Source organism: Ambystoma mexicanum, chromosome 2p, assembly GCF_040938575.1.
Source record: "Ambystoma mexicanum isolate Mex_15411 chromosome 2p, UKY_AmexF1_1, whole genome shotgun sequence".
In the NCBI taxonomy this organism is placed as follows: domain Eukaryota; kingdom Metazoa; phylum Chordata; class Amphibia; order Caudata; family Ambystomatidae; genus Ambystoma; species Ambystoma mexicanum.
This window is the reverse complement of record NC_090923.1, coordinates 1049464928-1049478614: the sequence shown is the minus strand read 5'-3', so window position 1 is coordinate 1049478614 and position 13687 is coordinate 1049464928. Positions and strand designations below refer to the sequence as shown.

At 49.9% G+C, this 13687-nt stretch overlaps 1 protein-coding gene across 4 annotated transcripts in view; it reads left to right on the top strand.

The window, feature by feature from the left end:
* The window catches only part of LOC138567092 (uncharacterized), a 611926-nt gene that overhangs the window by 497166 nt on the left and 101073 nt on the right, over window positions 1-13687 (top strand). For all 4 annotated transcript variants that reach the window (XM_069644960.1, XM_069644963.1, XM_069644962.1 and 1 more), the window contains one exon: window positions 86-270. In XM_069644960.1, coding sequence (XP_069501061.1) covers window positions 86-270 — 185 coding nt within the window. The remainder of the gene's footprint in view (window positions 1-85; window positions 271-13687) is intronic.

Below are 13687 nucleotides of genomic sequence, written 5' to 3'. Positions count from 1 at the left end.
CCAGATTTTGTAAATCTCTTTAGGAAAAGATGAAATGTTGTTTTTTGGTTGATTTCTGAGCTCTCTTTTTGGTTGTTTTGCACAGGAGAATGCAAAGCTGTACTTAAACTTACTTGAGATGGAGTTCAGTGCTGACGTGAAACAGAATGAGAGCAACACCGTAAACTGCATTGAGCGAGTGCTAAGAAGCAACCTTCCAGCCGACACCAAGATAGTCTTCTCCCAGCGCAGAGTAGAGTTTCTCGAAGATTTTGGCTCCAGTATAAATGGGTAAAGGCAAACATTTTCTAATTGTATATTTTATCAATTCTAAAATATATATTTTATTGCACATGGTTTGGATTTGTGTGGCAGATGTATAAATGTCAGTAGTGGTGCAAGTACTGTAGAACTTTGAATTAACTGTCGGTTTTCAGAAAGAATTCTGAAAAGCCAGTATTATACCAACTAGTTGCAAAAGAAAAATCACTTAAATCTAAGAAATGTGAATAGTGAGGCATAGCAAAAGTGTCGATTTTGTGGGTGAAGTAAAACAGTGTATGTTTCATAACAACCCTATCACGTAGCAGGAATGTTGATTATCTGCTTCGGCATTGGAAGGTGACAAATACGTCACTGCTATAATTTCTGGGGGTTGGGAATCGGTTTGATTTATATGCTTAGGATAGTCGGCAATCTACAGTTTGATTCCAGAGTATTAGACGTTTACTGCAAAGTAATAAATGGGCATCAATGGGGTCATTCCCCTTCCTTCTCTACCTTATGGGTAACCACAATGCTCCCCAAGTAGATATCCTCGGAGTGGTGACGTGGAGAAAACATGATTCCAGCAGGAGGAAGGCCATTTTTGGTGCAGACAACACAATGCACCCCCAAGATACGGCATAGGGGGTGGGGGGGGAACAGGTTGTTTAGAAATTAACACAAATGATTTAGAACAATGTATGGGCTTGAGCCCTGAAACAGACAGTCTCCTTTTAAATGTAGCCCAACGTGCAACACAAACATCTAGAGGATCGACACCCACAGGGATTTCAACAATTTTTCAGAGACCATGTGGGGAAAAAATAGAAGGCTTGCTAAAAGTTTCAACCTAAACATTTAAACAGAACAAAAGCAACAATGTTGGGTTTCTTATGCAATGGAGACCACCCGAGAGGTTACCTCTAAGATAGGGGTGGAAGGGCTCAGAAAGGAATATTCACCAGGAAGGGAACGGCGACAGTCGGGCCACAAAAGGTCTCTATATTAAAGACACCAAAGGAAGCTCCTGCGTAGACATGGCACTTTAACACTTGATTCAGGGATGCTGATGGGGAGATTTTCCTTAAACCCTGTGATCGGGGTCTTTAGGTAGTGCAGCTTATTGCCTCAAGCTCACCAGGCTCTCCCAAGTGGAAGCCATGACAGAGCAGCCCAGGCCTAACTTTCAGGAGGTGGAGTGAGGTGGTTCCCAAGTACAGTACACATTTTTCATAAATGTCCACACACTATATTTTATAGAAAAAGGAAATATACTCACAGGTAAGTAACTTTGCAAAGCAGAAGATGCCACAATGTATCAGGCAAGTAACACAGTTCTAAATAAAATGCCTTTAAAGTCAATGGAAAGTCCCACCTAGAAGGAAAAAGACAGTAACAGATTTGTGAAGGCTTTTCTATCTAGGCTGAAAAGTTCCAGAGGAGATCAAGAGACAAGTAGTGTGACTTGGGGCAGTCTTTGGCGGAAAAGGGTCACCTTCATGCAAAAGTGCCTTAAGGAGCACTTCCTGGAGCTTGGTTGGGGGCAAGCCCTTAAGAGTTTCTTGAAGATGCAGAGGCCCACGGATAAAGAATTGTATGAAGAAAGAGTTACCAGGAGTGCGAGAGACTCATGAAAACAATAGCCTGGGACCGAAGAAGCAGCTAAGCAGCGGGTTGTCTGTGGTTTCCAGATATGTTGGCTGTGGACATTATTCAGGGATCACAGATGGATTCAGCAGTGTGTCCCGAAGACACTTGGGAAGAATGATTATTCTTGATCCAGTGATTCACGGCCTGGAGTCAGGAGGGGTTCCAGTCCAGCAGTGCAGGCATATCACAAGCTTCATAAAGACTAAGCCTTCGTACAGGAGCTGTGATCCATGTATTTCGCACTGGATAAGGGGAAAGGAGCCCTGCGTGGGGGGGGTTCCTTCTGGTCGTCCTGGAGAAGACGAAGCTTTCTCCAGCATGGGGTCTGGCATGGATTCACATGCTCATGAATATTCCCCGTCGTCAGGCTGCGAATCCTCGGTAAAGAAAAAATCAGTATCGGTTTCGTTTCTGATCTGTCTTTCGTAGTAGTAACCAATCACTGATCTCTGCGTCATGCTGACCACAGCCAATGACTGCCATCTCCCTAAGCCCCGCCTCTGGCAGCCATCTTCAGATTTTTACCGCACGTTCAAGTGTTGGGAGTCCTCGTGCTTAGCTCTCGAGCTTTTACTGTGTTTCGCGCTTTTTCAGGTGAATTTTCACATTTTTTCGGTTAATGGAGCCTCAAGCTCCACCGTTTCTACTCCCGTTAACGGGTACCCGTTGCGGGATTTTCCTACGCCCCTCAAGGGTGATGATTTTGTCAAATCAACCTCTTGGAGGATTCCAGAAGATTTGCGGCCTACTTCGAGATGGCCCAGAACGCGAGTTCGTCACCCGGACCCAAGCTGTTTCGCAGCTGCCCTGGATGCGGGCTGCAGAATGTGTTTAAGGAGGACGAACATTCGCGATGCCTCTGTCTTCATGGGGACAAGACTCATGTAGAGAAGGACTGCCAGTTCTGCAAGAACTTGTCGGAGCGGACCATGAGGGACCGTCGATCTCGTCTCGCCAGCTGGTTGGAGAAGGGCTCAACGGGTGAGAAGAAGAAGAAAGGGTCCGAGCGGGCTTCCAAGTCCTGTGCGGGCGCCCCGGCGACGGGGGCCCAACACCAGGCCAAGCGCTGCGAGTCTGCTGGGTCCGGGAGCGCCGAAAGGTCGGGCTCTTCGGTCGCCAGGCAGGGCGCACCTTCCCCGGCACCGTCAACCACGAGCCAGCGCTCCGGTTCGGGGAAGAGGAAGTCCGAGACCCCGGGTAAGCTTCGGGAGAAGCCCCGTCCGATCTCGGGAGAGGGGGAGCGAGGCGTCGGCCCTCCCCTTAAGGAGAAGGCCCAGGATGCACCTAAGGTGGTGAAGGCCCCTACCCAGCAGACAAAGGCCTCTATCGAGGCGATCGCGGCGACTCTGGCCAAGCCGGCAGAGACCCCGCCAGCGGAGACTGCCTCCGGGACTAGAGTTTCGCTGCCGCCAAGGAGGGAATCCTCTTTTCAGCCCATCGTCATGGCCGCCATGATGGAACGGGGGGGGGGGGGGCACGGTAGCCTCCTCGAGCTCGGAGTCAGCCTCGGAGGAGGAACTGACCGAGGTCACGAGGAATCTCCAAGTTCAATTCGAGAAGGTTCGGTCCTGCAAGGAAGATCCTCGGGAGATAACCGAGGAAGACGACGATGGCGAGGAAGAGCAGCCTTCCCTCCCGGCGCAGCCGGAACCTAGGCCTTAGGATAGCTCGGCGGCCATTTTGTCTGCGATCCAGTCCTTATGCTCTGAGATAAGGACGGGATTACCATGGCCCAGGCCGGAGGACCCGCAACCTGGCCCGTCGGGAAGTCCTCAGAACAAACGACGGAGGACCCAACCCTCTCCTCCGCTCGCCCCCGTAAGGCCTGCAGTTCCCTCCTCATCCTCCCACGAGTCGGGAGATGACGGTGCGGTGGGCTCGACGACGGGTTCTGAGGGCGACGACGACGGAACGGGTCTCCCGTCGCACGGGCATCTCCGCCCGGCGAGATTGGCTCATTCCACGCCATGATCGCCAGGGCGTCCGAATTGTTCCAGCTCTACCCGGAGGAGCAGAAAAAGGAAGGTTTCCTCTATCAGCGCCGGGAGGCCAAGAGGAAGACTGTCATCGCGGTGCCTCTAATCGATGACATCTGGGAGGAGGGCCTGTCGGTACTCGAACCCCTCCACGGCACCAGCCAAACGGGACCGGTGGGAGAAGAAGTACCGGGTCCCCGAGACCATTCCCCTGTGCCTCCGGTCCCAGCCAACGCCAGACTCGGTTGTCTCGGCGGCGAAGAAGAAAGCGGTGGGGTCAGGAGCCTCAATGTCGAATTCCCCTCCGGACGGCGAGGGAAAGTTGTTGGACGCCATGGGGCGACGGGTCATTTGGTCGGCGGCGACGACTATCAAAGCGGCCAATGCCCTGGCGATCGTGGCCCGTTACGACAGGGAGCTCTGGTTTAAGCTGGCCCCATATTGGACTTCCTACCGGACGACAAGAGGTCTGAGGCCCTGGAAATACTTCAAGAAGGCGAGGTGGCGTCGGACCACGCCATAACGGTGGCAACCGATATTGCCGATACCGGGTTCCGCCAGCTGGGCAACGGGGTTTGCCTACAACGACTGGGTTGGCTCCGGGCGACCGACTTCCATCAGGACGTCCAGACCAGGGTGTTGAACATGCTGTTCGACGGCAGCAACTTGTTCGGGAAGGCGGTGGACGAATCCCTCCAAGCCATAAAGACGGACACGGAGACGGCCTGCGCCCTAGGAGCCCTTCAGCAACGACGGCCCTTTCGGAGCTCCGGAGGCAGACAGGGGGGCCTCCAAGGGATCCAGCGGTAGCTCGTCGTCCTACCGCCAGGCGGCACGCTCCTCGTCTCAGGAGGCCTACAGGGGTCGCGGCAAGCAGGGAGCGCCTCGCCGCCGTCGGCAAGGTGGCCAGGGCGGCAAGGCCACCACCTCCAAGCAGGACTGAACCGGCCGTGGCCTCGGGCCCCCACCGAAGCACCCCGGTGGGAGGCCGGCTGACGAAGTTCGTCGGCGTGTGGAAGTCCATCTCCACCGATCGTTGGGTGCTGGATACACTGGCAAGAGGACACTATCGAATTCCTGAAGAAGTGCCCTCACATTCCACCTGTGGCCAGGAAGGAAAATCACGTCCCGCAACTACTGTTGGAAGTATGGGCGATGCTCAGGAAAGGCGCCATCGAACCCGTCCCGAAGAGGCTCTGGGGTGTACTCAAGGTACTTCCGCGTCAGGAAGAAGACGGGCGGCTGGCACCCCATCCTGGACCTTCGTCGTCTGAACAAATACATCAGGTCACAAAAGTTCAGGATGGTCACCCTCCAGCACGTGCAGGGACAGCTGGAGGAAGGCGACTTCCTATCGTCGCTGGACCTGGAGGATGCATACTTCCACGTTCCCATCCTCAGAAGTCATCGAAGGTTCCTCAGATTCGTCGTCCCGGGATGCCACTACCAATTCAGAGCACTGCCGTTCGGATTGAAGTCGGCCCCCAGGGTCTTTACCAAGTGCCTGGCACCGGTGGCGGCGCGGCTGCGCCTGCAGGGGATTCACGTCTACCCCTACCTGGACGACTGGCTCATCCGCTCAAGGACGAGGGAACTCGCCGTCGAAAACACTGCGAGGACCGTCCAGCTACTCACAGACCTGGGATTCGCCATAAATTACCCAAAGTCCCACCTGGTGCCGTCGCAGGTGGCCCTGTTTCTGGGAGCGAAGCTCGATACAGTGAGGCGCCTGGCAGCACCGTCGGAAGAACGGACGAAGACCATTCAGGGCAAAGTGCAGCGCCTGCTAGCCACAGACGTGGCCAGGGTGAGGTCCATCAAGTCCCTCCTGGGGATGATGTCCTCTTGCATCTACCTGGTGCGCCTTTGCAGACTACGGATGGGCCCTCTTCAAGAATTTCTCGACGCCCGTTGGATGCAAGCGACGGGCACCTTCGAAGACAGGGTCCCCCTCAACGAGGTGTTCCGGCGGGCGATTCAGTGGTGGGGCGTTCGAGCGCACCTCACGGTGGGCAAGGACTTTCAGACGCCGGCTTACCAGGAGACGGTGACGACAGACGCTTCCCTGGAAGGTTGGGGCGCCCACACCGGAGATCTCCACGCAAGAGGCCTCTGGCTCCCGGAGGAGAAGCTCCTGCACATCAACATCCTGGAACTCCGAGCCGTGTTCTGGGCTCTCAAATCGTTCCTCCCGTCACTCAAGGGCAAGGTGGTGCGGATCTTCACGGACAACACCACAACAATGTTTTACATACGGAAGCAGGGAGGTACCAGATCCCCAGCCCTATCCAAGGAGGCACAGGATCTGTGGCACTGGGCGGTCGCCCAGGGGATGTTCCTGGTTCCCTTCCACCTGGCAGGAGAAAGAAACACCATCGCCGACTCGCTCAGCAGGGAGCTGCGCGCGTGTCACGAGTGGGAACTGCGCCAGGATCAAGTGGATCAACTCTTCCGACGATGGGGCAAACCCCAAATCGACCTGTTCGCAACAGCGACGAACTCGAAGTGCCAGAGGTTCGCCAGCAGGTTTCCCCAGCCGAGAAGCATGAGCGATGCGTTCTCGTTCCCCTGGGACGGCCTATACCTATATGCGTTCCCTCCGTTGCTGTTGCTGCTTTGACTCATCAACCAGCTCAAGAGGTCCCGGTGCAGGATGATCCTCGTCGCACCGGCGTGGCCGAGGCAGATCTGGTTCCCGGACCTTCTGGACTTGTCAACGTCCCCATCCATTTAGCTGTCGGCGGACGTGGATCTCCTTTCCAGAGAAGGAGGCGCCATCTTCCACCACGACCCGGCGTCGCTGAACCTGCAGGCTTGGCTCCTGCAGCGCTAGAGTTTGGAGGGTACGATATACCTTCCGACTGCAGAGAGGTTCTTGCAAAGGCCAGGGCGCCCTCGACTCTCAAATGCTATGGTCACAAGTGGAAGAGGTTCTCTATCTGGTGCCGAGCACAGAAGATCAACCCCCCACGGATTACAGCCCCTCAGGTGCTGCCGTACCTGCTATCGCTGGCAAAGGCTGGGCTAGCCCATGCCTCCATTAAGATTCATCTGGCGGCGATCTCCAGATATACCAGAACCACAGGACGGATGTCCCTGTGGTCCCATCGACTGGTGAAAGAGTTTATGAAAGGACTGTTCCTTCAATCCACAATCTTTGTCTTTCCAAATATTAACCACGTTACAATCTCGAGTGCAGCAACTAGACAGGAGGCTGCCATCAATACAGGACCAACAGAAATTGCATGAAGATAAGCCGGGTCCTTATGGGGTTCCCCCAGATCCTACTAGAGAGAAGCCACAAACCGAAGAGGGAGGCAGGTGTATTAGATCGTCCCTGAGGCAGTCACACAGACCTTTTAATACCTCTAAAGAGAGGTAGATCAAGAAGCCCAAGAACAACACTAACGCCTCCACCAAGACCAGCACACTCCACATATCATGAACAGGAGAAAGGAGAACTACAGTCATCAACCACTGATGAGGATGACAATAGAGATACAGACACCACCTCTACCAAATCTCCACAACAGGCTGTCTGGGATGAAGGAGATACGGAGATTAGTCCAGTCCCCGATGCCAAGCAGTCTCCACCAGACAAAATATGCGTGTTTCACGACATCATGCAAAAAGCATGCAATAAATTCGAGCTTGTCCCTTCGGAACAAAAGAATGACTGTTTTCTATTAGATTTGATGCATAAGCGGAGGAAAACAGTAATGTGGTGGCTTACTGTTAATGACGAAGCCATTCTCGGAACCAATACTAACAGGGCGTCTAGCGAATAGGCTCAGAGCTCCAGATGTGTTTCCAAAATGCCTAACACCTCATCCTACTTCCGAGTCAGTTATCTCTGCTGTAGCAGGGAGAAAGTCCAACCCGCAAGGCCAAAAATGTGCAGTCCCACCGGATAATGACAGAAAAAAGCAGGATGCATTTGGTAAGAAATAGTTAGCCACTACAGTCAAGGCGGTAAATGCTCTGGCAATAATGACCAGGTATGACCGCGTAATGTGCAACAGAATGGCTCCACTATTGCAGCATCTGCCAGTGGAGAAGCACAAGTAGGCCATAGAAATCTTGCAGGAAGGAGGGGAGGCATCAAATCATGCCATTAACATTGCAGTTGATATAGCAGAAACTGGTTTCAAACCAATGAGCCATGTAGTTCTGAGAAGGCAAGCATGGTTAAAATGCCCTGATATCAGACAGGACGTGCAAACAAAGGTCTTGGACAGGACTTTTGAGGCCGATCAACTTTTTGGTCCTAAAATAGACGATGCCCTGAAGGCGATTAAAACGCATACATACACAGCGAGATCCTTAACAACTTTGATGGTGCAGCACACTTTTAGTTCCTTCTGGGGAGCCTCAGGACTCTCAACTACCACAGGTAGAGGAAACGGGTCCTACCAAAGAGGATCTTCGTATTACCAAAGCTACTCACAAGGATGTAGAAAATCCTAGCCATACACGTAGGACTATAAAACTGCCCCAAAAAGATGTCGGATATCAACAGCCTTTAGAGGCAGGCATCAACCGCATTTACAAATTCTGCAGAGCGAGGTGGACAAGCTACTAAGCCATGGAGACCAATCCTAGACCTGAGAGGACTAAACAAATATGTCAAACAAAAATTCAAATTGGTGACCCAGACAGTCATAATAGCAGTGAGGGGAGGAGAATGCTTTGCATCGCTGCACCTCAAAGATGCGTATTTTGACATCCCCATTCGCAAAGTCCACATGAAGTTGTTAAGGTTTGATGTGGGAGCCAGCCATTATCAGTTCAAAGTACTACCTTTCGGGTTGCGCCCGGCTCCCAGGACACTCACCAAGTGTCTGGCCCAGGTGGCTGCTGCTTTAAGAAGGGAGGGGTATCAAGTCGACCCCTACCTCAACGACTGGTTGATATGGGCACCTTCATATGCCGCAACCAGAAGTGCAGTACATGTGGTGCGCACCCTCACACCTCGGTTTTGCAATAAATTCTGACAAGTCCTACTTCAAGCAATCACACAGTTTAGTGTTTGTAGGGCCACAATTCAACACCATCAAGGAGTGGGTTCGCCCATCCGAGGAAAGGACACTAACAATATCTCCCCTCTTGAAGAAATTCTGCAGGCAACAGCGGATCGGTCCCGACATGCATGCAATTGCTGTGCACGATGTCCTCATGTATACCTCTGATCCAGCATTGCACTTTGGGTTCTCCTTTGAGATTCTTTTCTTTATCCTTACTACTGTTCTTAAGGATAGAGGGATACTTAGTATCCCTCCTAAAACTTGATACTCTTGAGAGATTGGCACACACCACCTTATGTATAAATATTATTTGTTTTATTCTAATGCGCCATATCCCGCAGGTATCGGGGTGCAGCAAACAGGACTTGCAAGGAAAGGATGAGAAAAACAGGGCAAAGCAAATTAACTGAACTACGTTTTCAGCTTCCTTCTAAAAGTAGCCAGTGTTTCTTCCTTGCAAAGACTTTCTGGAAGAGCGTTCCAAGCCATATCGGCCTTGACTGGGAAGGAGGTGCCCTTTCCTCTTGTTCTACTTACCCGAGGGACTGTGAGTAGGTTTACTGAACTGGAATGGAATGTTACGCTTGGTGTATGCCCAATTGCCATTTGTGTAAGGTATGTTGGCGCCTTACCAAACAGGCATGTATGACTCAATGCTAGACTCTTGAAAAGGATCCTCTGTGCGACAGGCAGACAGTGAAGCTCCCTTCTGTATCTGTAACTGGATAAATGCTCTATTCTGGGGATGTTGCAGATTACTCTTAATGCATGATTTTGAACAATCTGGAGTCGATGTATACTCTCCTTGCTAGCCTCCCCCAAGAAGGGAATTGCAATAGTCCAGGCGGGGCATAACGATTGCTCGTAGCAGGGTTTCACAGTTTTTGCGGGAAACCTGTGGATTTATTTGTCGTAGTATTTTTAGATGGTATTGGGTATTTTTTACTACAGCGCTCATGGATGCCTCTAATACTGTACCCAAGGTTTTGACTTTTTTCACCACTGGGATAGGATTGCTATCAATCAGGAACTCGGAGTATGCTTGATTCAGTTTATTTCTTGCCTGATTTGTGCCAAAAATCGGGAGTTCAGTTTTTGAACCACTGAGACGCATCCAGTTTTTAACCATCCATTTGTGGATTGATGAGTAGATGGAGGTTAGGTTTGCTAAATCGTATCATAGTCCCCACTGAGGGCCATTAACAACTGGAAGTCGTCTGCATAGTTGGTGAGCTGCAGACGCCTAGCTTCGAGTACGTGCATAATGGCTTTATATATAGATTGAGAAGGGCTGGTGAAATACATGGCCCTTGTGGAACTCCATATTTAATGTTAAATGTTAAAGGTATTTGTACCGCGCACCGTCACCAACGGAATTGGTCCCCAGGCGCTCTGGCGGATCTGTAAATGATGATGATGATGATGATGATGATGATGAGGTAGGGTGGGGTGGGTTAGTAAGGTGAAGAGGGAGTAGGATAGTGAGAGGAGTGGTGTTCTGTTGGCAGCTTCAACTCGGTATACACCAGATGCTGAGCTTTGGTGCGGGTATTGGATCGGTGACAGGCCGTGTGTGCTGTTGGTCCGGCTTATGTGTTGTTGCAGTGTTGTGAAGTGCGTGCGGCTTGTTGTGCGAGAGATGGTTGTGAGTTTTTTGAGTGAGATAGGTATGCAGAGTTTGAGCTTATATTGGTTAGTGGGTTACCTGACCTTTGGCATGTTGGCATTTGCAGTTCTGTCCCCGTGTGGCACCAGTTGACCCCCACAACTCTATCTGGATGCGGCGCGGGCCAATGTTTAGAATTCTATCTGGTTGTGGGCAAGCCAGCATTCACAGTCCCATACAGATGCGGCGCAAGCTAGCGTCTAGAAATCTGTCCAGGTGTGGGCATGCTATCATTCGCAACCCTATCTGGATGCTACGCAGGCTGGTGTTCACAATTCCAAGTGTGGCACACGCCAACATTCAAGTTTCATCTAGGCGCGGGCTTGCTATCCTGCAATCAATCTCATCTAGATGCGACGCAGGCCAATGTCCACAATTCTAGGCGTGGCCTGTGCTAGTCTTCAGGTTTCGCATAGGTGCGGGCATGCTAACGTCCAAAGTCCTATCTAGATGCAACGTAGGCTAATATTCTCAATTCTATCCAAATGTAGACATGCTAACATTCATAATTCTATCTAAGGGCAGGCATGCTAGCATTCAAAGTCCCCTCTAGATGCGACGCAGGCCAATTGGGCATGTCTTTGAACATGCGTTACCCCAACTGAGTTTGGAGTGTCTTTCACTAAGGAACGGGTCAATCCACATGACATCACTAGAGCAATTCCCTATGGAGGCCAAGGTTTTGAGCAAGTAAGAGTGATCCAGCAAGTCAAAAGTGACTGACAAATCTAAAAGAATCAGCAAGCCCGTTTTTCTTTCTTGCAGTCTTAGCAGCATTTTTGATTGTAGGTTTATCAAAGCACTCTCGGCCCCGTAGTGGCTCCTAAAACCTGACTGATTAGGGTACAAAATAGCAGATGTTTCAAAAGGCGTATTTGTAATGGGTCTCAGGTTGCCAGGGTCTTTAGGATTGAGGCCAGGGTTCTTGATCAGGGGTGGAACTACCACCTCCTTAACGGTTTCAGGTATGTTCTTGTGTCGGAAGGAGGCAAATAGTTTAATTGGCTAGGATCACTTTGGATGGCAGCAAATCTCCGGAACAGGTCGTGGATCTCAATTTCTAAAAATATTTTGATTTTTAGTTTTAATACAACAGAAGAAATTTAAACAATTCCAATTTTGCTCAGGTTTCTTGCATTTCTTTAATGGAGATGTTTTGAAAAGAAAAGCCTGGGTTGAACTTTCTTCTGAGACCCGATTCAGAGGATTGATCAGGAGGTATATCTAGTTGTTTGTGCCAATTAGACTTTATCCTCAAAAGCTTTCTGGACATGGTCACAGTCTGTAGTATCGGAGGAGAATGACTGTGGGATAGAGCCGCTAGTTTTTCCAAATTTCTGTATATTTCAAACTGCTTACAAGAACTGTTTCCTACTTTATTGATTTGTTCGTCGCAAATCTTTTTGTTTCGAAGATCTTAGGAGAGATTTCTTTTCGAGATGTTTCCACTTTTCCCTATTTTTCATTACATTACATTTGTTATGCGCACTATTGGTCCACAGGCATAAAGGCGCGGACTGGAAGAAAGAGACAACACAAAACAGGAAGCAGAAAAAAGGAGCGGTATCAAAGGACCAGCAAGAAAGTGTTTGTTGGATTCCCAGCAAAAAGGGGATGCATGTGGTAGCGTCCATGGCGTAGCGGGCGCGGGCGAATAGGAGGGTTTTCAATTCTTTATTGAAGGTTTGGAGAAAATTGTGACTCCTCAGTCTTGCAGGCAATTTGTTCCAAAGGGAAGCGGCCTTCACATTGAACGCTTCATTTTCAGCCTTTGAGGTCTTGCATCTTGGCTGTATTATCACATTTTTATTTCCTTATCTAAGAGGTCTTATTTTGCACTTCTCTTTTATGTGGCTTTGTAGATATGCCAGCATTATTTGTAGCCTGCATTTAAAAGCAATGACTAGCACTCTAAAATTGATCCGGGATTCAATGGGAAGCAAATGAAGAGAACGCCTGGCCTCTGTTACATGACTATGCCTAGGAAGTCTGAGAACTTCTCTGGCCGCCCAGTTCTGAGCAACCTGCAGCCTATGCAATTCTCGTTGACTGATACACAGCTGAAGGCTGCAGCAATAATCCAATTTAGCACCAATTATTGCCCTAGCAATTGTCTCTGCACTTTCTTGGGAAATCATGGGCCTCAAATGAGCCAACAATTTGACGTAATATACTACCCCCTCCACCACTGTTGAGACATGTGCCTTCATTCTTGGTGTCGGGTCCAGCGTCACTCCTAGTATTTTTGCTCTTGGCAAATGAGAGATAATGTCATCTCCCAATTTAAAGGCGCTATAGGCTTGATTAAGGTTGTTTAGGGCCTTTGTGCTACCTACAATCAACAGCTTTGTCTCACTTCGATACAGAACTAGGAAGTTGTCCAACATCCACCTTTCAATCAGTAAGAAGATTCTATTAAATTCCAACTCATCATTCTCATTATGTCCAGTTAATGAGATGACATATTGGGTGTTGTCTGCATAATTTGAAAACCCGATTTGTCTTTAGCCCAGACTCGCTCCACCTGTCTTTTCTCCTTCTTAGGAAGGTTGAGTTCAGGGGAGAACCAGTTGTATTTGTTAGGGCGTTCCTGGACTGATGGTTGTCTAAGGGGGGGGGCTTTTTACGTAGTATAACGGAGAGATGCTCTTTGTGATCCATGTCGGAGGAGGCTGCCATGATTGTTAACACAGGTGTTTAGATCAGTGGCAATCAATTTATTAAATTTCTATTTGCGATTTGCTTGGGAGGAGCTCTAATGTGCCCCGTTGTTGTAGGGAGGTTTATCATGCAGCTTTCGATCCCATGGTCTGACCAGATACAAAGCTCTGTATCCACTGTGGTAGTAAGGATGTTGCGAGTTGCCACCCAATCGAGGATGTGTCCCTTTATATGAGTTGGCTCGTGATTTATTACATGGATGTTTATATTGGCATGTTGAAGCTCAAGTTATATAGCTTCCTGGTCCCCTTTCCAATAGTTAAGATCACCTAAAAGGATGGTTGAGGTTTTATGGCGGTGCAGTGGATTTAGGAGATTCAATAAATCTTCATTGAAAGATGGCATGTCTGATGTGAGACGATAGAGGAGGATAAAGTGAATACAGGTGTTTGTTGGAGTCAGTTTGC